This window comes from Sorex araneus, chromosome 6 (genome assembly GCF_027595985.1).
Source record: "Sorex araneus isolate mSorAra2 chromosome 6, mSorAra2.pri, whole genome shotgun sequence".
NCBI lineage: Eukaryota > Metazoa > Chordata > Mammalia > Eulipotyphla > Soricidae > Sorex > Sorex araneus.
The window spans coordinates 60,335,302-60,360,843 of record NC_073307.1 but is presented as its reverse complement, the minus strand read 5'-3'; the positions used below and the strand labels follow the sequence as shown (position 1 = coordinate 60,360,843).

Sequence of the window (25,542 nt, the reverse complement as noted above, 5' to 3'; positions counted from 1 at the left end):
TCTGACCTGCGGGGCAGACTTGCTACTCAGAGCTGCCAAGCCAACCACAGCACAGATGGCCCGGATCAGAGAGCACGTGGCAGGACCTCAGCTGCCTGCACAGGCTGTGGGTGTCCGTCCAGGGCCTCCGGGTGGGGGTTTGCTCATTGGATCTGGTGAGGAAGTGAGGAAGAAGGTGCCGGAGCAGGGAGCGGCCACCCCCACTTCCCCTCAGCGACCTGCCCGCCTGGGGGCGCAGCTGCTGGCAGGCGTAGGTTGGGCGCATTCCTCCCCACACGCCACCTGCTGAGCTGCCGGGAGGGAGGCCCCGAGATGGAAAGAACCTGTCGCCCGCCCTGGGGCACCTCACCTGCTCTGCCCCAGGCGGAATGTGTGGGCCTGGGCCGCATGCCCTCCCAGCCTTCCCGCCCCAGTTAGCTGCTTCGGCTTTGCAAACTCTGCTTCCAAAGTGCTGACCTTTACAATTTAGCAACCCTTAGGGGTCTGGACTTGTCTTCGCCCACCATGGGGGCCTTTGATCTGTGCTGCAGCAGCCACAGCTGGGAGGTACGCCTCAGGGGCAGAAGGGCAGATAAACCAGGCTGTGCTATAGGGTGCACAGGGCTGTGTGTACATATGTATGAGTGTGAGACTGTTTATGTGAGCATGCGCAAGGTTGTGTCTGAGTGTGCAGGGATTGTGTGAATGTGCAGGGTTGTGGTGAGTGTGTGTGTGTGTGTGTGTGTGTGTGTGTGTGCACAGACTATGTGAATGCGTGTGTGTGTGTATGTGCAGGGATCGTTTAAGTGTGGGTCTATATGTCCCCAGACTGTGCATATCTGTTTGCAGGCCACGGGGTGTGTGCAGACAATGGTCTCCCTGGAATTTGGCACATACCCCTTCCTGGGGGGCCAGGGGCCCCAGGATGGCATCAGACCTCCCCCTGGGTACTGGAATGTGATTTGTCTCCAGACCTGAGCTGTGCAGGGTCAAAGCGATAGTCTTAGGGCCACCCCAGGCTCCTGCCCACTTGCCCGCACCACCTTCTGTTCCCAGAGATGATGCTGGAGACTAAGTTTCCCATGGATTGTCTCTGCCTTTGAAGCTTGGGGGAACTTGGAATGGTCTCGAGAAATGAGCAGTTGGGTGGTCCTCTGGGCCCCTAGGTGGGAGGTGAGGTGCAGAGTGAGAGGCAGGATGGGGTGTGGGGTAGGCTGAGGGGTGAGGTGAGAGGTGTGGGATGGGGTGAGGAGTGTGAATTGGGGTGCAGGGCCTTTGGGGGAGAAAAACTGCCTCCATCCGCAGGACCATATGGTCCCTTGAGCACAGTGCCTGGAGTAGCCCCCGAGCACTGCCAGGTGGGCCGATGCTCCAAAGAGAAAAGGCAGTAAGTGCCCCCTGGCCTCCAGTGCTCTGTCCTAGATGCCTGGGGAGGGGCCGAGCCTCGGGGTAGGGGTGGCCTCCTCACAGCCTGTCCCTGGGGTTGGTGCCGACTGGGGTACAGCCTCAGCTCAGCACTGCCATCTGGGGGCCTGGACATGGCCATCTGGGGACCTGGACGTGGCCATCTGGGCACCTGGATGTGGCTCACATTTTGCAGCAAAGCTGGAGCCGGGCTCTGGGAGGGGCGGGGATGGAGGTGTCTCTGATGCTGGAATCGGAGGAGCAGAGCAGATAGAGCTGACATCTGTGGGCACCTGCCCACAGGCCAGAGGTGCCCCCCCCCCCCGTCCTCTGGGTTCTGCCACATCTGGGCGTGCTCCCCACCACCCCTGTCTGCTGCCGTGTCTGACTTGGACCCTTTGCTGTTGTTTCTGGTCTGACCCCCCCCCCCACCCACAGCAGGGGGACAGGAGCCAGGCTGGGTCTCTGGGAGCAGATGCAGCCCCACATCCCGGCTACTGTGACCTGTCCCCTAGAGTGTCCCCCGGAACTTGGTTTCTTGGAGTTGGGATGAGAGTCTCTGCTTCCCGCAAGGCCCCCCGGTGACAAGGCTAGCTCCATAGACCACATGTCCCACTGGTGCTACGTGGTGGCAGTAGCTATTCCAGACCCTCTGGCCCCAGCCCACCCGGCTGCTCCCCTAACATCGGGGCATCATGGTGAAAGGGATGGATTGTGCAGGACCCCTGCTTTCCCCCAGGGCTGCAGGGCTTCCTGCAGGACAGATGGTGAGGGGGAACGGACGGACAGACGGACAGGGCAGACAGGCAGAGGACGGGACACTCAGTCAGGGGTCTGTGCAGATTAGGGGGTCTCTGCGGGGCCTGGGGTCTCTCAGAGTCTAGAGATCTCTGCAGGCTGTGGGGTCCAGGGTTCTGAAGGGTCTGGGAGTCTGCAGAACCCCGGGGCCTCTATAGGGTCTGGGTGTATCTGTGGGTTCTGGGGCTCTCTGCAGGGTGTGGGGGTCTCTGCAGGGTACAGGGGGGTCTGTACTGATTGGGCCGGGGGCTGGGGTCTTGTGCCTGAGAGGGGGCTGCTCTGGGCTGGTGGCCCTGGACAGGCCCGTCCTCACTCGGAGCCCAGCTGGGTCCCGTGTCCGAGGTTTTCCCGGTGCAGCCAAGCGTGGGGCCTCTGGGTCTTGGCGGGCTCCTCAAGCTTAGTGGCTTCCAGCTTCCTCCGTCCGCCCCAGCTGGGCCCCGTGTCCAGGACGGGGCAGGGGAGGCCAGCAGACGCCTCCCTCCATGGCCCAGGTAGCACCCGCCGCCTCTGCTCTGAGCCCCTGGCTTGCTCCCGGTCCACGGCAGGAAGTGCAACTTTCTGCTCAGCCGCCTGAACTGGGGCCAGTGCCGGGGACCCGCCCGAGTGGCAGCAGGACCAGCACAATCTGTCAGGCCGAGGCCACCAGTGGTAGCAGCAGCCCCAGCTCCACTCTGCCTCTAGCGGGTTGCCATGTCCTGGAGACGCTCGACAGTCACGGCCACTTCCAAGTGTGGACAGGGAGAGGGACCCGTGCCGGGAGGGGCTGCTGCTCGCATCACACAGGAGTTTGAAACATTGGTAGGAAGAGGTGGAGGTGAAGCAGGGGACCCAGGGCTGCCCCCCAAGGATGCAGGCCAGAGCCCCCCAAGCTCCTGCCCTCTGCCTGCATCTCAGACCCCCCACGCATGGTGAGTGTCAGTGCATCCCACCTGCTGGAAGGCAGGTGCCGCCCACTGGGGGGAGCAGATGTGTTGGGGCTCAGGAGTGTTGGGGTTCACCTGTGTTGGGGTTCAGATGGCTGGGCTGCGCGGGGTCATTCCCCGAGGCCAGGCTGCTCGTCCTCACACCCTCCTTCCCTTCTGGCTCGGGAGCTGCTGGAATGTTCCATCGGAAATGTCCCAAACAACCCAAACCGGTGCCTACAGAAGGACGCTCTGGGCGCCGGCCACTAAGGACGGGTCTGGGGTGGGGCTGGGAAGGGTCGTGGCTTCCTCCTGAGCAGCTCAGTGTCGATCCCCAGACCCCGAGAAGCCCCTCCTGGCAGCCAGCTCTGGGTCCCTGCATCCTTGGCCACAGACCCGAGTGTGGGGGATGGTGAGGGTAGTGCTGAGCATGGGGATAGTGGGGACGCATTGGGACATGGGGGACAGTGTCCTAGCGTGGGGGCTGTGGGGACAGTGCTAGAATTTGGGGGTGGCAGGGGCAGTGCCGGAGTGTGACTGGGCTGAGCCTGCCTGATCCATGTGACGGGAGGAGAGGGTCCTGGTCCTGGCAGGAGGAATCGCACTGGGTCCTATGGCCTTCCAGAAGGTTCCGAGGCTGCCCTGAGCTCTCCCTCTGGCTCCGGTCACCCGGCCAGCTGGGTCCTCTGAGCAGATCTTAGTTCCCTCACCCCCCAGTTCCCGAGTCCCCTGCATGGCTGCCCAGGGCCACTGCCCCTCCCCCAGCCCTGGCTGACCCTCAGCTCCAACCCACTGCCTGCCCTGGCAGTGCCCACATCAGGGTGTAGACAGACCCCCTGCCCGCCCAGGCAGTACCCATGTCGGGGGTGTAGACAGACCCCCACCCGCCCAGGCAGTGCCCATGTCAGGGTGTAGACAGACCCCAGCCCGTCCAGGCAGTGCCCACGTCAGGGGTGTAGACAGACCCTCCTTAATGCCCAGGCAGTGCCATGTCAAGGGTGTAGACAGACCCCCTCACCCACCCGGGCAGTGCCTACATCAGGGGTGTAGACAGACCACCCCCACCCCTGCCCCGCCTGCATCAGCTCATGAGGACTCTTCCAGGCCCCGGCTCTCAGTTTTGGAGGCAAGTCTAAACCCTGATTCTGAGCAGATTGTGAGCCCCCCACCTCCTCCCATGCGGTCCTGGGTGCAAAAGGCCTTCCTGGAGCCTCATCAACAGGCTCCGGCACCCGAGGCCAGGGCAGGCAGCCAGCCACTGAGCTGGGCATTTTCTGCAAGACACGGGATGAAGTGTTTATAGGTCTGAGGGGATGTGCCAGTGGGTGTGGGAGCAGCAGGGGGAGGGAACTGCTGGCGGGTCGGGCCTGTGGGTACTGACTCAGCCGGGAGGCACTCTCTAAGGGGACTCCATTTCCAGCTGCTCTTAAGGTCCTGGGGGCCACCAGCTCCTCACCTGGCCACAAGTGTCCCCAGGCCCCTAGTGTGACTTCAGAGGCCTCCAAAGAGGACCCCAGAATTTCAGGCTGACTGTGGGGCCCCATGCAGTGTGACCTTTGCCCCCTACATAACACCCCAGTGGAGGGCCAAATTCCAGCCATGGCCCCGTGCAGGGCCTAAGAGCTGCATGCCGTGGTCAGGGTCCCAGGAGACAATGGGGACTCCAGTAATGCTTGTCCCCCCCCCCCTGCTCTGCAGGTGCCATGCTGGGAACCTCGGCGTGCGGACAGCAGGAGAAGCAGCGAGAATGGACATGCCAGTGCCTGTCCCCCGCCTCATTGGACCTGGCTTGGGGACCCATAGCCGCTGACCAGAGCTCAGAGCTTCTGGGAGCCTTTTTTTTTTTTTTTTTTTTTTCTTTTTGGATCACACCTGGCGATGCACAGGGGTTACTCCTGGCTCTGCACTCAGGAATCACCCCTGGCGGTGCTCAGGGGACCATATGGGATGCAGGGAATTGAACCTAGGTCGGCCGTGTGCAAGGCAAACGCCCTACCCGCTGTGCTATTGCTCCAGCCCCTTCTGGGAGCCTTTAAACTGGTGGATCTCGGATGGCCCCAAAGCCACTAGCCAGCATGTGTCTTCCCGACAGGCACCTGGTGGGGGCTGGACCGTCCTGGGCAGCTCCCCCTCCCAGGGAGAGCCCCCCTGAGCCTGGGGGGCTTCAGCCTTCATTTCATGGAGTGGAGCCCCGATTCTTCCTCTGTGGACATACTCACCTCATGGCCAAGCATGGCTGCCTCACGTACAGCCCTCAGACCCCTGTTCCAGCCGGAGGCAAGGAGAGGAAGGGAGGCTTCCTGCCTTCCCACACACACAGACAGGCCTTCTCAGCCCAGAACACGCAGGAGAGATACTCTGGGTGATGCTGTCCCTGATAAGGGATGATTATTGAAGGTCATCTGCCCTATTTCCTCCTGGGTAGGCAACACGCAGTCACCCCCATTGGGGTTCCCACACCCCTACAGGACTCATAGGAACATGGACAGACATCTCTGAGGGCCACTCAGAGGCCAGCCAGTCCCCTACCTCCTGAGATGAGGAGTGAGGCTCAGAGAGGTTCCCCAAACCAGCAGAGCTCACACAGCAAGCTGGGGCCATCTGCATCCCTTCCCCTGGAAGCTGAGTGGCCAGTGTTGACGCTGCCCCGTGGAACCTGGTCTGTGTCCCCTACCCACATGCTCCTGCCTCTGTGTCCATGTGGCAGTGGCCTCCCTCACGCTGGCTTTCGCCTGAGCCATGTTTCTGATATGTGGCTTCTCACCCAGGGCACGTGCTGGGATGGAGGCTGTGGCCGGGCAGGACCTGTCTCGTGGGGCGCTGCTGACTGTCGGCTGGCTGCTCCTGACCCGCTTCCCCAGAGCTGTGAGCACAGGTAAGCCCCCAGCACGTGGGGGTTGGCACAGAAGAGCTGTCTGGGCTGTAGGGCTGGGCTCGGCGACCCCAGCCACGGAGGGGCTAGAACACAGGCTGGCGTGCAGCGGTCCCCAGATCTGATCCTCGGCCCTTTGGGCCCTAAGAACCCCTAGGGAAGCCCCTTCGGTAAAATGAGCTTGCTCTGAGTCAGGGTTGCTGTGCACAGGGTGATGGGCCGGCCTGGTCAGCCTGGGGTCACCTGCCTTCCTGTTCTGGACCACTTTTCCCATGCAGAGAGCCAGTCCCTGTGGCAGGACCTTCTGAACTTTCCAGAACCAAACAGAAAGCTCAGTTTTCATGTGAAAGTTTTCCATCTATTCCATGTTCAACTCAAATTTATGTTTTGTTTTGTTTTTGAGCCATACTTGGCAGTGCTCAGGGCTGGCTCCTGGCTCTGTGCTTAGGGATCACTCCAGGCAGGCTTGGAGGGGGGCTATATGGGGTTCTGGGGATCGAACCGGGTCGACCACATGCAAGGCCACTGCCATCCCTGCTGTGCTATCTCTCCAGTGCCAAAATTCAAATTTTACATCCCGCCATGAGCTCCTACTCTCGCTGGGACTCACCTCCAGCAGGAAGACCCTCCAGTTCAAGTAGACAGCAGCCAGGCCCCCAGCATGGACCTCTGATTGTGACCCATGACCTATGACCCCTGGACAAAACAGACCCCTGAGCTGGGTGGGACCCCAGAGAAGGATCTTCACGTCTGGGAGATTCCTAGGGGCAGACAGCAGGCCCCACCCTGGTGCAGAGGCACTGGCGCCTTCCAGAGAGTTCCGGGACACGGGAATGTGGCTCCATCCCACTCTTCCATCTTTAGGCACAGCTGGGAACACTTGGCGCTCAGCCACAGGCTGGCCCTTGAGGCTTGGTTGGGCCCAGCCAAGGGCAGTGGTGATGCCTGTGTCCTTGCAGCTGAGTGTCCCCACCAGAGCCCGGAGCTGCAGCCCTGGAGCCCCGGCCATGACCCGAACTACGTGGCACAGGTCGGTCACGGCAGAGCCCTGCTGCTCACAGCCTCGGCCACTGTCCACTCTGTCCATATCACTGATGGGGGTGAGTGTTTGCATCCTGCAGGGGGCCAGAGTGATGCCTGGTGCCCAGTCATGGGACACCTCTGAGCCAGTCCTGGGAGGGCAGGGGCCAGTACGGGAATAGTCATGGCCTCAGGGAGAGGCAGCGAGTTCTTAGGTTTTACACCTGCCTGTCAGGCTGTGTGGAAGCCCCCCATTCCTGCACTGTCTCCCCAGGGAAGCTGGTGGTCCAGGACCATGGGGAGAGCATCGTGCTGCGTGCACGCCATGTTCTGATCGAGCGTGGAGGGGAGCTGCACATTGGGAGCGTCCACTGCCCCTTCCAGAGCCACTTCAGCCTCATCTTGTATGGACGGTGGGTGCCTTGGGGGAGGGGCTAGGGAAGAGGGACTCTCTAGGGAGTGGGAGTTGATGTAGGGGGGCAATGCCTGATTTCCTGTGTGGGAGCATGTGGCCTCGGGCCAACAGGGTCCACTGGAGGCAGAGGCCAGATGCTGGCGGAGCCATGGCCTGTCTGGCACTCACTCTAGTGTTTCTGAGGGAAAAAGCCCAGGAGCTGCCCAGGGGGGCCTCCCAGCCCCCTTCCTGCCTCGGCGCATTCATTAAGGAGGGCCCAGTGGTGCTCACTCTTTTCCAGGGGTCCCGCATTTGACTGAGCCCCTGAGCTCCTGGACACCGGCTCTTGCCGTTGTCAGCTGACTGGTGGGCACTGTCCCCGCAGGGCTGACGAGGGTACGCCACCTGACCCCTACTTCGGCCTCAAGTTCCTGGGCGTGAGCAGAGGCGGCGTGCTTGAGCTGCACGGGCGCAAGAAGCTCTCCTGGACGTTCCTCAACCGGACGCTGCACCCTGGTGGCATGAGGGAGGGAGGCTACTTCTTCCAGCGCAGTTGGGGCCACCGAGGGGTCATCGTACACGTCATCAATCCTGGGTCGGGGGCTGTCATCCACTCCGACCGGTATGCTCCTCCATCCCTGGCCATGCCCTGAACCGCATAGCGTATTTTGGCCACAGCAGAGCCCTGCTGTTCCCAGCCTCTGTCCACGCAGCCCACATCACTGATGGGGCCAGTGTGACCCGTCTCTCCTTCTAGGGCATCAGCCTGACTTGGGGTTGAACAGGAGCTGACAAATGCCTGCACCCTCATACCCATGCACGCATCACACGGACACACACGCACGCACATGTATACAGACACCCATACCCATGTATTTTTGCATATGCATAAACATGGACAAACACACATATACATGCACATGCCCATATATGCATATACATGGAAAAACACGCACACATATGTACACGCACACACGTGTACACACCCCATACCCATGTATGAATGCACACAGACAAATACACATGTGTACACACACCCCATGCCCATGTATACACAAACACACATGCACGTGTACATACACATCCATACCCATGCATGCACACACATGGACAAACATGCATGCACGTACATACATACACACATATGCACATGTGCACACACATACCCATGTATACACACATGCATACACTTTCATACCCATACATGCACATGTATGCACACACATGCACACACACGCTTGTACCCATATATACATGTGCACACACATATGCATACACGTACACACATCACACATACCCTCAACTCATGTACACATACACACATATACCTTATACCCATGCACACACCCTTATGCCTATGCACACATATGTACAGATGCGTACATACATACACAAAACCTCATGCCCATATACACACAAGGACACAAGCACATGTGTGCACATCCTCATATCCACACATGTACATGTACACACATGTGCTTCTGTCCCCATTGGCTGTTGGTGCCGGTCCATGTCTGCCCCTCCATGCCAGGACGGCTGTCTACGAATGTTCCCAGTGAAGCCTCCCTGAGCTCGGGGGCCGGCAGGGATGTCTCACAATCAGCCTCTTTATGGGGACCTTTGTTCATGTTATGTCTGGGAACACCTTTGCTGGGCCACAAAGCCTGGCTCTTGGGAAAGAGCAGCCTCCTGTGGCCCCTGGAGATGCCCCCACATCCTCGGGAAACTGCAGGCCCACCTGCCCCTGCCTTCCCGCCCGCCCAGCTTCGACACCTATGGTTCCAAGAAGGAGAGTGAGCGGCTGGCCCAGTATCTGAACGCAGTGCCCGACGGCCAGATCCTGTCCGTTGCTGTGAATGACGAGGGCTCCCGCCACCTGGACGACACGGCCAGGAAGACCATGACCCGGCTGGGCAGCAAGCACTTCCTACACCTGGGCTTCAGGTATGGCCATTACTCCAGAACCTTTCAGAAGGTTCCAGAAACCCCACTGCGTCTTGCTCATCCCTCCACGGGCCCTGTGCCCTTCTTCTGGGCTGGCCGGGGCTGTTGTCTCTCAGCATGGAGAGCCCAACTGGGACCCTTGGTGGTGTGAGTGTCTGACTTTGAGTTACAGGGGCTGTGTGAGACACTCAGCCGTGCCTTCCACAGACACCCCTGGAGCTTCCTCACGGTGAAGGGGGACCCCATGTCCTCGGTGGAGGAGCATGTCGAGTTCCACGGTGAGACTCACGGGGGTCCCCGCCCTCTGTGACCCCCTTTCTGGACTCATAGCATCCCAGAGAGATTCCCGGATGGCAGCGAGCATGGCCACCCCTGGGCCAGGTCACTCACACTTTGTCTCTCCCAGGGCATCGGGGCTCGGCGACCGCCTGCGTCTCCAAGTTGTTCCACTCAGAGCAGGATGAACTGTTCAATGTCACATCGTGCAGCGAGTGGGTGCAAGGTGAGGGCCGTGGGGAGGAGGGTGCCAGCCTGTCCTGCCTGAGCTCCTGCCCACCTACCTTTGTTCCTCCTTCCCACAGAGCTGGTGTGGACCGAGTGGTTTGACCACAAGCAGGTGTGGCCGGCCAAGGGCGGGGAGAAGAGTCCAGACCTTCGGGCTGTGCATCCTGGGAAAATCTGCAACCGCCCTCTTGACATTCAGGTGCTGCAGACACACTTGGAAGCAGGGTCCTGTGGTAGGGTGGCTGGAGGCATTCCGGGCCCCCAGATCAGCTCGGAGATCAATTCCAAAAATCAGCTCAGGAGGGGCTGGTGTGATAGCACAGCGGGGAAGGTGTTTGCCTTGCACATGGCCAACCTGGGTTCAATCCCCAGCATCCCATATGGACCCCAAGGCTGCCAGGAGTGATTCCTGAGTACAGAGCAAGGAGTAACCCCTATGCATCGCTGGGGTGGCCCAAAAAAGCAAAAGCGAAAAACTGAAGGCCCAAGAGAAATAAGTTGCAGGTCAGACTGATAAAAATCAACAATATTGGGATTAGATTGATAGCACAGCTATCTATTGCCTTGCACACAGCTGACCTGGGTTCGATTCCCAGCATCCCATATGGTCCCCCGAGCATCACCAGGAGTAATTCCTGAGTGCATGAGCCAGGAGTAATCCCTGTGCATCACTGGGTGTGACCCAAAAAGCAAATATATATATATATGTGTGTGTGTGTGTGTATACATATATATATTAAGAAAACAAAACAACACATAAAACATCAGCTCAGGGGTCAGATCTGGAGTAGACCCTCCACTCCCAGAGCCAGTGGGGTTGAGCTTCTGCCATGTGAGAGCTCGGCTGGTGTAGACAGCTCCAGGCTGTCCATCCTAGCATGTTGTGGGCTCGGGCCTCCTGGGGCTTTGACTATAGTACAGATGGGGTCACATGTATTTGTGCTGCTCCATCACGGGGCATGGAGGTGACATCTAGTCACCAGCGCATCTCTGCAGGTCATCACAGCAGATGGAGAGAATCTCACCGCTGAGGTCGTGCACAAGCGGGGCCAGGACCACAGGTTCGAGTGCTATGCCCGGGGCCGCGCCTGCCTTCACTACCGTGTGCGTTTCCTCTGCGGGAAACCGGGTGAGCAGTGGAAGCCACCTCAGGGCCCCGAAGAAGAGCCTGTGGTGGTGTGGCCCTCAGGGTGGCTAGGGCTACTGTAAATAACGGCAAGGAGAAAGAGATCTGTTTTTGGCCCTACCATAAGGGCGTGGTACGAGCCGCCACAATTAACTCCGGTCCACGAAGAGCGGGTGGAAAATTCCTACCCGACTAATGAATGGCCCTTTTCTGGTCTGTTCTGGCTTTTGTTGGCTGCAGAAGCCAGGCCAGGCGGGCAGGGTGAGAGGGCGACCCCGGCTTGCACTGGCTGAGTTGGTACAGCCCAGTGAGGAGGGTGGACACAGGGCCACTGAGTGTGGGGAGGGTGGACTCAGGGCCACTGAGCATGGGGAGGTGGATGCAGGGCCACTGAGCGCGGCTACTCCCTTTCAGTGAGGCCCAAGCTCACAGTCACAGTGGACACCGACGTGAACAGCACAACACTGACATTGGCAGCCGATGTGCGCTCGTGGCAGCCGGGGGACACGCTGGTGGTGGCCAGCACTGACTATTCCATGTACCAGGCAGAGGAGTTCCGGGTGCTGCCTTGCCGAGCCTGCGCCCCCAATCAGGTTCGGGTGGCAGGTAGGACACTGGTGGACACTGTAGGCATGAGCACGGCACCTCTGCATTAGGGCCACTGCTCCGGGGACTGCATCTCAAGTGACAGATGGAAAAGGGCAGGAGCCAGGCAGCCCTCAAAAGCCAGACTTCCCGTGTCCCTGCTCCAGGTTGGGGAAGGACAGGAGAGGAGCTTCTGGCTCCTGGGACAGGGGGTCTCACCCCCTACCCCAGTATTTAGCTGGACCACAGAACACAGCGCCTCCTGGTGGGTGGGTTTAGAAATGCCCCAGATAGACGTGTGCGCGCGCGCGCGCATATATGTGTGTGTGTGTGTGTGTGTGTGTGTGCGCGCGCGCGCGCGCGCGCGCACATATGAGGTGGAGGTGGTATGCGTGGGACTTGATGCACACGCATGTGTGGTTCCCAGATGTGAGGCACAAGCCCTGCATGTGTTCACGTGTGTGCACACGTGTGCGATGCATGTGGCTGTTGGATCCTTTTCTGCCCCCATGCACCTCCTCCTTGGTCTCCTCTGGGCTCTGGGCCCCTGCCCACGCCCCCCTCTGTCCTTGATCAGTGATGTCTGGGCCCTCCAGGCTCAGCCCCCACCCCACCCCCTGCTGCATCCCTCCATGAGGTGGGTCTGAGGCCCCACACGCATGCAGTGGGGCCTGTGAGCAGGCTGAGCTGCCCCATTGTCGTAGGAAAGCCCCTGTACTTGCACATGGGGGAGGAGGTGGACGGCGTGGACATGCGGGCCGAGGTGGGGCTGCTGAGCCGGAACATCGTGGTGCGGGGGGAGGTAGAGCCCACCTGCTACCCCTACACCCCCCACGTCTGCAGCTTCTTCCACTTCGACACCTTTGGGGGCCACATCAAGGTACGGGCTGCCGGCGGGGAAGCTGGGAGGCAGGAATCTGGGACAGGGGCAGCAGGGCTGACACCTCCCTCCCGGCACGCAGGTCGCCCTGGGCTTTAAGGCTGTGCACCTGGAGGGTGTGGAGCTGGTGCACATGGGCCAGCAGCTGGTGGGCCAGTACCCGCTGCACTTCCACCTGGCAGGCGATGTGGACGGGAAGGGCGGCTATGACCCGCCCACCTACGTCCGGGACCTGGCCATCCACCACACCTTCTCCCGCTGCGTGACTGTGCATGGCTCCAACGGTCTGCTGGTGAGCTATCTCAGCTACAGCCTGAGGAAGACCCCCCCCACACACACACCCCTGGAGGCGGGGCGGGTCTGAGCCACGGGTGTGAAAGAATCACACTCACATCCTCTGTGTGTCAGGCACCTAGCAAGGCTGGCACCTGCCTCGTGGGCTCAGACCATTTCAGTGCCACGGCGCCATTCTGACACTAAACTGATTGTTTCACACAAAGTTCAAGTTTCTTTAACAGGAACTGACTGACCTGAGCCTTAGAAGCTGCGCACGGAGGGGTACCCACAGGGGTGGATGTGCTTTGTTTGCCTTCCGCAAGCAAAAGGCTTTTGGGGCTGAGCCCAGGGGTTCTTCCTGGGCAGCCAGTGTGGGTGGCCCCCAAACAAACAAAAAAAAACCCAAACCCTCCTTGGGAAATTAAGAGATTTCACATACAAATAAGGGCTGGGCCCAAGGTGGAGGGTTCTCTGCTCTGAGCCCACCTTCCCAGAGAGGAGACACGTGTTTCTAGAAGGTTCTAGAATTCTGGCTGTGGAGGTGTGGTTTCTGCCCCCCTTCTGTGCCTGTCCCTGAGGCCCCCTCGGGTATGTGAGCTCTTGCCACCTGCAGGTCCAGGACGTGGTTGGCTACGACTCTCTGGGCCACTGCTTCTTCACGGAGGATGGTCCAGAGGAGCGGAACACATTTGACCACTGCCTGGGTCTGCTGGTCAAGGCGGGCACCCTGCTGCCCTCAGACCGAGATAGCAGGATGTGCCGGGCCATCACCGAGGACGCCTACCCCGGCTACGTGCCCCGGCCGCGGCAGGACTGCAAGTGAGCGCCCCTGGCAGGGTGGGGCAGCGGGTGGGCCTCACCGTGGGCCTGTGTGACCCGTGGCTGTCCTCCCAGTGCTGTGTCCACCTTCTGGATGGCCAACCCCAACAACCACCTGATCAACTGCTCTGCAGCCGGCTCTGAGGTGAACACCCACGGCCCATAGCCCACGTCTGCTCCCGAGGGCCGGGCCCATGGCGCCATGTTAGGGGCAGGGACCAGATGTGCCCCCAAAGTTCACAACTGATGGACCCTGTACTGCCCATCCGCCCCCAGGAAACTGGCTTCTGGTTCATCTTCCACCATGTCCCAACAGGCCCCTCTGTGGGCATGTACGCCCCGGGGTACTCGGAGCACATCCCCCTGGGCAAGTTCCAGAACAACCGAGCACACTCCAACTACAGGGTGAGTCTGCCCTCCCACGAGTCCCCCTCTGGCCGCTGCCCGCCCCGGCTCTGGCCCACCTAGAGCTTGTGTCTCTGTGCCGACAGGCCGGAATGATCATAGACAATGGGGTGAAGACCACCGAGGCCTCTGTTAAGGACAAGCGGCCCTTTCTGTCCATCATCTCTGCCAGGTGGGCAGCCCTGAGCACCCCACATGCTCCTCTGTCCCTGCACCCACTTCCTGTGCTGCTGTAGTCTGGCAGGAGCCCCCGCTGCGGCCAAGGGAGCTGGTTCTGGGCCCCTTGCACGGGCCGTGGGTGGGGGCGGGGCAGGCGAGGTGTGAGGCCTCTGTGTCCAGGTAGGAGCAGAGCCAGGTCCCCAGTGCTGGCCCTGCCCCCCCACCCCATCTTTTTCCAGGTACAGCCCCCACCAGGACGCCGACCCGTTGAAGCCCCGTGAGCCGGCCATCATCCGGGGCTTCATCGCCTACAAGAACCAGGAGCATGGGGCCTGGCTGCGTGGGGGCGACGTGTGGCTGGATGGCTGCCAGTGAGTGGGTGTGGTGACACCCCCAGGAGGTGCAGGGTCGAGCCACCTACTGACCACAGCCCGGTGCCATCCAGAGAAGGAAGAGGGAGGCAGTGTTGGGGCCCAGCTTGGCCTCTGTGCTGGGAGGGCACCCTGGGCAGGTTGGGGGGCGTCCACACCCCAGAAGACCTGTGCCCAAGGTGCTGAGGGTGCACTTGCCCCTCGGACAGTCCTGGGAGTCGCCCAGCCGGGCACTGACTGTGCTCTGGCCCCCAGGTTTGCTGACAACGGTATCGGCCTGACTCTGGCCAGGTAAGCATGGTGCCCCGCCCCGGCTGGGCCCTGGGGTCTCCACAGCCCCTCACCCGCCTCTCCCGGCAGTGGCGGGACCTTCCCGTATGACGACGGCTCTAAGCAGGAGATCAAGAACAGCCTGTTCGTGGGCGAGAGTGGCAACGTGGGCACAGAGATGGTGGATAACCGGCTGTGGGGCCCTGGTGGCCTGGACCACAGTGGACGCACCCTCCCCATAGGCCCGTAAGTCCACCAGGTTGCGGAGATGGTGGAGAGGGACAGGCTGCCTCTGCTGGTTCTGCCCTGGGAGCCCGGGCTCCTGGGGGTCTGTGCTGCAGTTGGGACCCCTCAGGAGAGCATAGGTACGCCTCCTTGGTTTTCTCTTCACCAACCAGAGGGATCAGGTTGCCAAGCCCAGGGCTAACTCAGAGGAGCCCCTTGTCTGGGCCCTGGTCTGGTCAGTGTTTCAGCCCCAGACTCAGGCGAGGATGACTAAGGGCCCTCCCTCTCTAGGGAGCTACTGTTGGCGTCTCTCCAGCAGTGATGGTATTTACTCAGTGACTCTCCACAGGATGGGATCATTGGGGGAAATGGCCCTCTCCCAGGGAGCAATTCATTCTCCCGCCCGCCCGTCTGTCTGTCCATGTCTCCAAGCCTCCTGCCCACCTATCCTCACATCTGTCTGTGCATCTGTCCACCCAGTGTTTCCGACCCCGTGTCTGGTCAACGCTCCCTCTGTTCTGGGCCAGGGTAGTGGTGGGGTGGAACCGGGCACTGTGCAGCAGAACGTGCCGGAGGGCACCGGCCTCAGGCCCGCTTGCTCACCCCCAGGAACTTTCCCATCCGTGGGATTCAGTTCTACGACGGCCCCGTCAACATCCAGAGCTGCACGTTCCGCAAGTTTGCCGCACTGGAGGGCCGGCACACCAGTGCGCTGGCCTTCCGCCTCAACAATGCCTGGCAGAGCTGCCCCCACAACAACGTCACTGACATCACCTTTGAGGATGTCCCGGTGAGTGGGGTGCTGGGCAGCGCGTGAGAACCCAGACTCCGGGTGAGTCACTGGTCTCTGGAGCTGCTGGCCCCATCCCAGCTCCTGTGCACCCAACTGGAAAAATACGAGCGGAAGCTTCCCAGGTCAAGTCTGGGGGACATCCGCGCCCTCACCCTGCTTGGGCTGCACGACCCCAGCCGCCCTGGCTTGGAGACTGCTCTTGCACGCGCCCCTGCTCAGGACTCACTGTCCGTTGCCAGGCCACCTGGGCTGGCCTCGCAGCGTAAACAGCTGCATTGCCAAGAACTTTGGCCGAGGGCACAGCTGGACCCTCTTGCCAGAGGCCCAGTCAGTCTTCCTGCCCAGCGTGGACAGGGAGATGGGGGGCTCAGGGCCAGCTGCAGCCCCTTTCCAGGGCCTGTGGCCATGCTGGTGGCGAGGCAGAGCTCAGGGCACAGGCTCAGGTGGCTTCTGGGTCCCGTGTACTCAGGCGCCCACCCCAGCCCACCCTTGTCCTTTCCCCACCTTTCACATTTGCATCCTGATCCTGACCCAGATGGCGCCTGGCCTTGTGTAGGGAGGGTCTGGCTGCTGCACCCTGGGTCTGCAGTGGGCGTCAGCAGAGAGCAGGATCGGGCCGGACCTCAGGGTGGCTGTGTGCAGATTACTTCCAGAGTGTTCTTCGGAGAGCCTGGGCCCTGGTTCAACCAGCTGGACATGGATGGGGACAAAACATCGGTGTTCCATGATGTTGATGGCTCCGTGTCCGAGTACCCCGGGTCCTACCTCACCAAGGATGACAACTGGCTGGTCCGGCACCCAGACTGTGTTGATGTCCCAGACTGGAGAGGTGCTATCTGCAGCGGGCACTACGCACAGGTGGGGACCAAGGCCCCCAGGAGATGGAGGTGGGTGGAGGAGGCTCCTGTAAGTCCTGCCGTGAGCCCACTGTGCCCCAAGCCTGGCATGCACACAGAGCCCCTGCATTCTGGCTGCTCTCCATGTCCATCGGAAATGCCCGCACAATGCCCCCGGCCCACTGGCTTGGACGGTCTTTGATGCATTAGGTAGAATCTTGTCCTGCCAAGAGGCAAGTTGGGCTTTATTGTTTCAGTGGTGCCAGGGCCAGCACCTGGGGCCACATACATGCAGGGCCACTCTGCCGCCGAGCCCCATCCCTGACTGACACCCTGGACGTTGTGCTTCGTGGAGAAATTGCTTGTTGCCTTTCTCCTAGAATCTGGACAATTACAAGCGAAACTTGGTCTTGGACACATTGGTCTGATCCCAGGAAGGATGAAGGCTGTAGGGCAGGCCTGCCAGGCCGGCTGCTGTCCAGTCCTGAGGGTGCCAGGGTGATGGGTGCAGGCAGGGGTGGGGGCTGTGGGGGATGGGGGGGCGCAGTGCCCAGGCACCTGCTGTGGCTCTTTGGTCGCAGATGTACATCCAGGCCTACAAGAGCAACAACCTGCGGCTGAAGATCATCAAGAACGACTTCCCTGAGCACCCGCTGTGGCTGGAGGGGGCACTGACCCGCAGCTCCCACTACCAGCAGTACCAGCCCGTGGTCACGCTGCGCCGTAGCTACACCGTCCACTGGGACCAGCCAGCACCTGCTGAGCTAGCCATCTGGCTCATCAACTTCAACAAGTGAGGGACAGCCCGGGGCAGTGTGACTGACCCTGAACAGTGAGGAGAGCCTGAAAAGGAGGAGCCCAGGGGCAGTGGCCCAGGGCAGGGAGGGGACTGGGAAGTGACCCTGAACAGTGAGGTGTCCCAGAGAGTGGTCCTGGAGAGTGGGGCACTCTGGGCAGGCAGGGGACCCAGGAGAAGGAGGGAACCAGGACATTGAGGAGATGAGGGAAGTGACCCAAGACAGCGAGAGGAACTAGACAGTGAGGGGACCAGGATGGCAAGGGGACCAGGACAGTGAGAAGACCTGGGGCAGTGAGGGACTGCGCAGTGATCCAGACGTGGGTGGCCCCTCATGGTCTGTGGTGGTGGAGTGGCCAGGCGGGCGGGCAGCCATAAAACCTTGGGCTCGCCCACACAGCCCTGCAGGATGTCTGCAGTGTGACGTCGTTGCCCAGCAGGGTGACCAGCACGGCCATCTGGGGTGTGCTGGGTAAAGGCTGCGGGAGAGGCAATGGGATGACCTGAGTCTCAGCACATGGCCGCGGGTACTGCTGGGCAAGTTTCTGGGCGCACCGGGCTTTCCCGGGGAAGTAATACAGGCCAGTAGAGCCGGCGCCCATGCAGCCCAGCCCACCTGTCTGTCTTCGCCAGGCCTGGACACTGCACCCCGCAGCAGCCAGGGGTGGCCAGGGGCTAGGCTGAGCCATGCTGTCCTTTCGCAGGGGCGACTGGATCCGAGTGGGGCTCTGCTACCCGCGGGGCACTGCCTTCTCCATCCTCTCTGACGTGCACGACCGCCTGCGGAAGCAGACGGCCAAGACGGCCACCTTTGTGCGGACGCTGCAGATGGACAAAGTGGGGCCCAGCTTCCCAGGCAGGAGCCACTACTTCTGGGATGAGGATTCAGGGTGAGGGGCCCTGTGTGCAGTGCTCCTTTCTGGCCTGTGCCCCAGGCACAGGCTCCGCGGGACCAGGCCTCACTCCCCTGAACACCCCTGCTGTCCTCCCACCAATGGGATGCGGCACCCACCCACCACCCTCCCTGACACAGGCTGCTCTTCCTGAAGCTGATGGCGCAGAACGAGCGAGAGCGTTTCGCCTTCTGCTCGGTGAAGGGCTGTGAGCGCATCAAGATCAAAGCTCTGATTCCTCTGGGGGCCCGCACCAGCGACTGCACGGCCGCTGCCTACCCGCGCTTTGCAGAGCGGCCCACTGTGGACGTACCCATGCCCCGCAAGCTCAGCGTGCAGCCGGTGAGCCTCCACTTCCGGTAGGGGAGTGGGGCGCTGGGGTGACGCCCCGGCCAACGCCCAACTCCACCGCATCTTCCAGACCCAGGAGCGTTTCCTAGAGGTGAAGCTGGAGAGCGGCAGGCGTTTCTTCCACCTGCTCAGCGATGAGGCTTACATTGAGGTGTGGGCGCTGGGCGGAGGGGGCTGGAGGGGACACTGGGCCCCAGACTTCAGCGACTCCCAGTCTTGGGGGAAGCCCAAGCCCGTGCCGGTGCACACTCCCTCTCGGGTGTGGACCCTGCTTCCTGGGGGCTTCGGCTCTGTCTCTCATGGCCGACTCTGGCCCAGGTGGACGGGAGGCGGTTCCCCAGCTCTGAGGAGGGCCTCCAGGTGGTGGTGATCCATGGGAAGCGTGGCCACGTGCTGGGCCATGCTGTCTTCAGAAAGGCGGTGCTGCAGGGCGTCCCTTGGCAGCTCTTCAGCTACGTGGCGGCTCTCCCTGAAAAGTAAGTCACCAACTCCGGGCAGCTCAGGGAGGGGACCTGCCCCCCAACAGGTGCAGCCTCAACCTCCTGCAATCTGGGTGTGATCCAAAGGAGGGGGGCTGGCGGCTGGAGTGATAGCAGACCGGGTAGGGTGTTCCTTGCATGTGGCTGACCTGGGTTCGATTCCCAGCATGCCATATGGCTCCCTGAGTACTGCCAGGGGTAATTCCTGAGTGCAGAGCCAGGAGTAACCTCTGAGCATTGCCCAGTGTGACCCCAAAAAGAAAAAAAAAACACCAACCAAAAAAAAAAAACAAAGGAGGGGGGCTAATCACAGCCCCACATCACCCGCCCTGTTTGGGACACCCCTGCTGTGTGCAGCCCACATCCCTGTGTGCAGGGCCTCATGGGCTCCCCCCATCTCACCTAGCACTCCCTCCGTGCTAAGGCCTTGCTGACACCTGTTCTCCTCTGGCACCCCCTCCTCTGAGACTCCCTGTCCTGGCCCCTAACCTGCCTCTGACCCTGCCCCTGGGACACTGTAAAGCACCCCTACTCTGCTCTGACCCCTTCCCCCCGTGGCTCTGCCCTGCCCTGACCCGGGCTTCCACGTTTCCATCCAGCTCCATTGTGCTGGCGGTCTCCCGCGGAAGCTCCGTGTGCAGAGGCCCATGGACCCGCGCACTGGAGAAACTGGGAGCAGACAAAGGCCCCAGGCTGAAAGGTGGGGGCTGCTCCCGGCTGCTCTGCAGAGGGGGGAAGTATGGGAGCCCAGTGATACCCCCAGAGCAGATCAGGGGCACTGGCCACGGCCCCCAGTCTGACCTCCTCTCCTTGCAGACCACCTGGCCTTCGTGGGCTACAAAGGTGCCTTCCGGCCGCAGTGGGTGTCGCTGCGGACAGACGAGCATGCCGCGCGGCTCTTCCAGGTGGTGCCAGTGCCGGTGCGGCGCAGGCAGCCGCTGTGAGCCCGATGGACCGCGGGGCCAGGCCCCACCGACAGCGAAGCCCCCTGCACCCTGCCTGTGCCAGGTGGGACAGCATCGGCCGAGCAAGTGCAGCAGAGCAGGACCGGACCTGATTTGGGGGTCCCCTGGGCTCTGCCCCCACTTACAGCACCCCGGGCCTGGGTGCCCCAAGATCCCCACGAGCACGGGAACCACTCCAGGCTGCACACCCTAAGACATCACACCTGGACGTCCAGCCCGGCACATGGAGGTGCTGCATAGACACAGTTGTGTCCATTAGGGGCAGGGCACATAGGGGTGTGGCCACTGGGCAGTGATGTCAGGTGCGGTCACATGGGGGTGTGGTGAGATCTACGTGGTAGAGGCACTACCACTTCAGTATGGCCACATGGGGCCGAGGTGACATCAGGCGTGATTGTGTAGTGGACTGTGCGGCCAGTGATGTCCTGGGTGTGTTCACACAGGACCAGTCGAATTGGAGTCGCTGTTGTGTCAGGGGTGCGGCTTGTGGGCTGAAGTCGGATTTGGTTGGGCTTCGATACCGTCATGCAGGGCAGATCCCTTATGGGCCATGGGCTTACACAGTGCAGGCTGATCAGGGGCCTGACTGGCCAGGTGTGGTCTGGTCAGGGCACAGTTCTGTTGGTGGGATCATGCCTGGCAGTGAAGTTAGGCATGACTGTGAAGGTTGGGTGTGGCCAGCCCCAAGCGACCTGAAAGGTGGAGCTGCGCGCAGGTGCATGGCGGGGGGGGGGGGGGTTGCTGGTGGCACACGGTTGCCAGAGAAGTTGCCCTTTCTGGAAGTGGCGTTGGCCACATTCAACTTATTTATTATGCCTATGTCTGACCAGCCCCAGGAGACGTGGCCAGTGCTAAGGGGGGCGGGCATGGGCACAGCTGAGCCACAATAAACAAGGAAACCAGCTGTGTAGGTCTGTTCTCTGCGCCACGCCCCTGTACTGGAGCCTCACTGCCCACCCCACCCCCGCCATGCATGCTACTGAAACCCCCCAAGTACCCACATTGGTCCTAATACCCCCAGGAGCCTGGTAGCTGAACGGGGTTGCCTGGAGCTCCTCCAGCCTGTCTAGGTTCTCCCTCACCCCACCCGGTGGACCTTTCTGGCCTCAGGTGAGGGACACCGTTGCACGGCACCCATCCAGCAGCCCTTGGCCACACAGCTCTGACAGTGGCCACCAGTGCTTTCTGACCTCTGGACACTTGTACTGCACAGTGGGTCCAGACCCCAGGCCCACAGCTGTAAAGGTGGCTGACCTGCTGCCTGTACATTGGCTGGTCCGTGGAAGGCCACTGAAGACCCCTGTTCTAGAGCCAACAGCAGGACCCTGCCACCTGCACTGCTGTGCAGCACCCCACACCCTCAGGCTACCCATCCTGCCACAAGCAGGGCGCTGCTTAGTGACAGCTTGGAGAGCAGCAACTGCCACCATACCACCCCCTGGCTGGGGAATTCTCCCTCTGGAGGGCTAGGGGTCACAGCACCCCACTGCCGGCGTGGGGCCCTGTCTCAGCTATTGGTCTCCAGCCATTCTGAGGGCTCTCACACATGCCCGACCCAGCAGCCAGCCCCCGTGCTCGTCAGCCCTGCACAGGGCCCGGGGCTCAGGGGGGCTCCCACTGGTCCGCACAGGTTTAATGTGTAAAAGACACACAAGTTTCTCAGAGAGCCAAGGGCTGGTACAGAGGGCTCCAGGGAAGCCGATCCCGTTCTCCAGGTCCTACTGTCCTCAGGGAAGCGCAGGCAGGACTGAGGGCGCATATGCACCCAGAGGTTCCTCTGTTCTCACCCTTTCTGCAAATGGGGGTGCACACACCCGTGTCCTGGCTGAACCCTCATTTCAGAGCCCGTAAGAAGGCTGGTGGAACACGGAAGGGTGCCCCGCGGCCCAACACTCCGAGGGGCCCTGACGGTCCAGTAGACAGTGAGGCACACGGCCTGCCACCGATCACAGGTCCTCCCTTGTGCTGCCCGTGCGGCCCTCGGCCTGCGGGGCTGGCGTGCCGGCCTTCTTCTTGCCCTTGGCTGGCTTGGTGTTGTTCTTCTCCCGGCCACCTCCGCCCTTGCCAGGGTACACCTGTCCCTCCAGAGTCACGTCGGCGCAGCGGTCCTGCCCCACCAGGAAGTCCTTGATCTCCCAGGCGTAGCTGCCGTCTCGGAGCATGAAGATGGCTCGGTCCGCGCCCACGATGAACCTTGGGAGGGAGCAGCAGGGAGCAGATGTGGTGCGGACAAGCCTCAGACTCTGCCCTGGGTCCAGGGACCTAGCCAGCGGGAGGGGCTAGGCTACCACCAATACTGTCCTGGCTCCTGGGCCCAGAGGGTGGGAGAAGCAGACAATGGCTTCTGCTGCCAGAGGCTGGAGAGCCACTGGCCGCCATGGTCATAGGCCACTGGCTCCAGGACAGAAAGGGATCCAAGGAAAGGAGAAACTGTTGGCTGGTGTGTGTGCCCACCCACCAGGTCAGAGGAGCAAACAGTGGGTTTGGGGGCCCTGTGGTGGCAATGGGCTTGATTCCTGAGGAGCCTAACCCCCAGCCACGGGTTCCCTCAGCTTATGAGAGCCTCTCACCCCGAAGACAGGGCTGTCAGCAAGACAGGGGAGGGGAGTCCCCTGTGTCCCCGTCGTGAGCACACCTGCACACAGATCTGCCCCCAGGCCCTAGAGGCAGAGTGCCCGCTGTCCGTGGAAAGTAAGTTCATGTTAGGGTTGCAAAGCCCTTGCTAGGGAGCCTCACCTCTGCACATCGTAGTTGGCATTGAACAGGCTGCCCTGCCAGAGGCTGGTGATCTCCTCTGTCTCCTTCTCCGTGGGGTTCCCAGACACGGTGACGAACATCATGAGCGTCTTCCCCTTCTTGGTCATCTTCAGGATGCTCTCAGGCTTGCCGGGGTCGATCTGGGAGAAGTCTATGGGAGCAGCAGGGCGCTTGTGCTCGGGGAGGTCACCTTCCTCAATGTCATCATCCTTCTGTGGGGGAAGACAGCAGCCCTAGTCAGAGGTGAACCAGCACAGAACCCTCCCCCAGGCCTTGGTTCCTGTCTCTGCTAGGGACAGCACTGGACAGGGATACTGCTGTTCCTGCTGTCACAGGGAAGCAGGAGCAGATGGCCAGGGCCCAGCAGTTGTGGGACCTGCTGGCCAGCCCCACTACGGCAGGTATCTGGGGGTGTGGCTCTGCTAAGGCCAGAAGGCTGGCTGAGGAGGTACAACAAGGTATAAGTCCCACCCCCCATGTTGTCACAGCTGTGACACAGGACTGGAAACTGCTCTTGGCCACATGGTGGGGCCCCTGTTGTAAGCCACAGGACACCCTGCTTGTCCTACACTCTGCTCTTGGGGATACACCTGTCTTTTCCAAACACTGCCAGGCCTCGATGGCACTACCGCCAGGGGGACCTGCAGCCTCTCAGTCCATTTCTCTTCTGTGGCATGGAAGGCGTGCATCAGGACATAAGCCCCAGGTCCCCAAAGACAACCAAAATGTTAAGTCTCTCCAGCACTCGGGAGGGTGCCTGGCCCCCAGAACTACTTCCTCCCACTCATTCGTGTATATGCTGGTCAGAGACGTGGTGGACAGATCTGTCACTGCTGGAAGTACCCTGTCACTGTACCCCCATGCACCCTAGCCATCACTCACATGTTCTGTGCTGGCGCAAGTTTCCCACACCCCTAAAGCAGCCAGCAGCCCCCCACACCCAGCTCTGCTTCAGGCCCCACTGAATGGGGAGAGGGGCTTGTAGCCACCTTCAATTTCTAGACTCAGCCCTTGTTTGGGGCAGAGGAAGAGGCTCTGGCTTCTGGTTCAATGCCTTTGGCATGAACAGGGTTTGAAGGTTTGGGGGGTATAATGCAAGGTACCAGAGGGTGGAATGCGTCCAACAGAACCAGACATATAGAGAAGCCCAACTTGTGGGGTGCCAACCAACACTACTCCTTGACTCGGCAGCCCTGAGGAGTTAGGATCTGGTTCCAGGGAGAAGACCCCAGTTTCTCAGAGCAAAGCTCCTGCCGGCTACCCTGCATTCCCCTCCCCCATCCAGCCCCCAGTCACCACCCAGTCCCCTGTAACTCTCAAGCAGAACTCCTTCCCCTGGTAAGTTCTCGCTGGCCAGGGCCCTCTGTCACCTTGGTGAAGGGCAGAGAATGACCACAGGGAGATTATGCTAATCTGCTGTGTTACCTGAGGCAGGTTACTTAACCTCTAGGTCTCGAAATCATGCTACAAAACAAGGTAAGCCCTCCGGCCTCAGTTGGGGCAGTGGCTTCAATTAAATGATGCTTAGAGCAGCCTTGCAGATAAGACCACCCAGTTGCAAACACTAGGAAATGATCTAAGCCTCAGGCGCCCCAGCCGTCCCAGCTGTCCCACAGCCCACTCCAAACCCGGCCAATTTGATTGTAAGCTTAGCTCCAAGCTATACTGATTGTCCACTGCTCCTAATCAGGCCTTGGAGCTAAAGCACCCCCTTCTGGGAATATCCTGAGGAGGTAGGGAGGGGGCTGGAGACTTCAAATATAATGAAAACCAGCAGGGAACACCCAAAAGGGCTCTCGGGGATGAGATCTGGGCAATCCAACTCCTCAAATGCTCAGAGGCTGCACTTTTCCTTGGACGGAAATACGGTACCCACAGCACCCAGGCCTCCCACTGTCCCCGCTCCTCCGGGCCCAGATGCACAGTCTGGACAGTGGGACACGGGGCGTGCAGCGCCCTGAATGGCTCCCGCAGGCCCCCCACCAGCTCCGAGTGCATCGCATGGAGTCCCACCCCGATGCTCCTCAGTCTGTCCCAATGCAACACATGGGTTTAAGTACCCCGATCTCCCCGGCCTGTTCCCAGGGTAACACACGGAACACCACACGGCCTCAGCGCTTCCATCACACACGCGCGCATCTGTTGCAGCTTCGCGAAAGCCACCCGTGCCCGCCACTGCTCCCGGGTCCTCCCACACAGGCAGGGGCCGTGTCGGGGGTCGGCGGAACCCAGGGCGGACGGCGCGCGCACCTCCCACTGCTCCAGGAGACGCGCCATGTCCGCGTCGTTATAGTCGCGAATGTCCTTCTTCTTCCGCGGCGGTGGGGTCGCCTCGCCCGCCGTCCCTGCCGGGCCTTCCGCCGCGAGGGCCCCGGGAGGCGGCGGCAGCAGCAGCAGCAGCAGCAGCAAGTCAGACGTGCAGAGCAGGAGCAGGGCCGCGCGCGACCGCACGGAGGCCGCCATCTTCGCCGCGCCGCACCGCGACCCCGCCGCCACAGACGTGACCTCGCCCCGTTGGCCCCGCCCCAGAGCACGTGACCCGCGCTCCCGCGGCCCGCCCCCGCTGGCCCCGCCTACCCCACATCACCTGACCTGCGCGAGTCACCGGCCGCGCCCCCTGCCGGAGCCCCGGCGAGGCCTCGCCCACGCCGCGCCGGCCCGACCCCCGCCCCTGGCCCCGCCCCCTACCGGCCCGCCTACCCCACGCCACCTGACCTGCGTGAGTCGCCGGCCGCGCCC

At 61.3% G+C, this 25,542-nt stretch overlaps 2 protein-coding genes across 3 annotated transcripts in view; one reads left to right on the top strand and one right to left on the bottom strand.

The window, feature by feature from the left end:
- Nucleotides 1-21,509, top strand: part of CEMIP (cell migration inducing hyaluronidase 1) — a 32,479-nt gene extending 10,970 nt beyond the window's left edge. The window contains exons 2-29 of one of the 2 annotated variants that reach the window (XM_055142839.1): nucleotides 5,852-5,958; nucleotides 6,915-7,055; nucleotides 7,250-7,388; nucleotides 7,755-7,991; nucleotides 9,134-9,313; nucleotides 9,521-9,591; nucleotides 9,720-9,815; nucleotides 9,895-10,016; nucleotides 10,814-10,946; nucleotides 11,358-11,549; nucleotides 12,233-12,408; nucleotides 12,491-12,700; nucleotides 13,298-13,503; nucleotides 13,579-13,648; nucleotides 13,780-13,908; nucleotides 13,995-14,080; nucleotides 14,307-14,438; nucleotides 14,694-14,729; nucleotides 14,799-14,954; nucleotides 15,543-15,723; nucleotides 16,369-16,584; nucleotides 17,144-17,355; nucleotides 18,063-18,248; nucleotides 18,392-18,593; nucleotides 18,673-18,753; nucleotides 18,921-19,078; nucleotides 19,681-19,781; nucleotides 19,898-21,509. In XM_055142839.1, coding sequence (XP_054998814.1) covers nucleotides 5,865-5,958; nucleotides 6,915-7,055; nucleotides 7,250-7,388; nucleotides 7,755-7,991; nucleotides 9,134-9,313; nucleotides 9,521-9,591; nucleotides 9,720-9,815; nucleotides 9,895-10,016; nucleotides 10,814-10,946; nucleotides 11,358-11,549; nucleotides 12,233-12,408; nucleotides 12,491-12,700; nucleotides 13,298-13,503; nucleotides 13,579-13,648; nucleotides 13,780-13,908; nucleotides 13,995-14,080; nucleotides 14,307-14,438; nucleotides 14,694-14,729; nucleotides 14,799-14,954; nucleotides 15,543-15,723; nucleotides 16,369-16,584; nucleotides 17,144-17,355; nucleotides 18,063-18,248; nucleotides 18,392-18,593; nucleotides 18,673-18,753; nucleotides 18,921-19,078; nucleotides 19,681-19,781; nucleotides 19,898-20,025 — 4,071 coding nt within the window. In that variant the 5' untranslated portion in view covers nucleotides 5,852-5,864 and the 3' untranslated portion in view covers nucleotides 20,026-21,509. The remainder of the gene's footprint in view (nucleotides 1-5,851; nucleotides 5,959-6,914; nucleotides 7,056-7,249; nucleotides 7,389-7,754; nucleotides 7,992-9,133; nucleotides 9,314-9,520; nucleotides 9,592-9,719; nucleotides 9,816-9,894; nucleotides 10,017-10,813; nucleotides 10,947-11,357; nucleotides 11,550-12,232; nucleotides 12,409-12,490; nucleotides 12,701-13,297; nucleotides 13,504-13,578; nucleotides 13,649-13,779; nucleotides 13,909-13,994; nucleotides 14,081-14,306; nucleotides 14,439-14,693; nucleotides 14,730-14,798; nucleotides 14,955-15,542; nucleotides 15,724-16,368; nucleotides 16,585-17,143; nucleotides 17,356-18,062; nucleotides 18,249-18,391; nucleotides 18,594-18,672; nucleotides 18,754-18,920; nucleotides 19,079-19,680; nucleotides 19,782-19,897) is intronic. The other variant, XM_055142840.1, reaches the window with a different exon arrangement.
- Nucleotides 21,510-21,658: 149 nt separating this feature from the next.
- MESD (mesoderm development LRP chaperone) lies at nucleotides 21,659-25,333 on the bottom strand. Its single transcript, XM_004617611.2, has 3 exons — nucleotides 25,054-25,333; nucleotides 22,783-23,015; nucleotides 21,659-22,239 (listed from the first exon to the last, which is right to left on the bottom strand). The coding sequence occupies exons 1-3, from the start codon at nucleotides 25,264-25,266 to the stop codon at nucleotides 21,993-21,995; spliced, it is 693 nt and encodes a 230-aa protein (XP_004617668.1). The 5' UTR covers nucleotides 25,267-25,333; the 3' UTR covers nucleotides 21,659-21,992.
- Nucleotides 25,334-25,542: the final 209 nt, after the last annotated feature.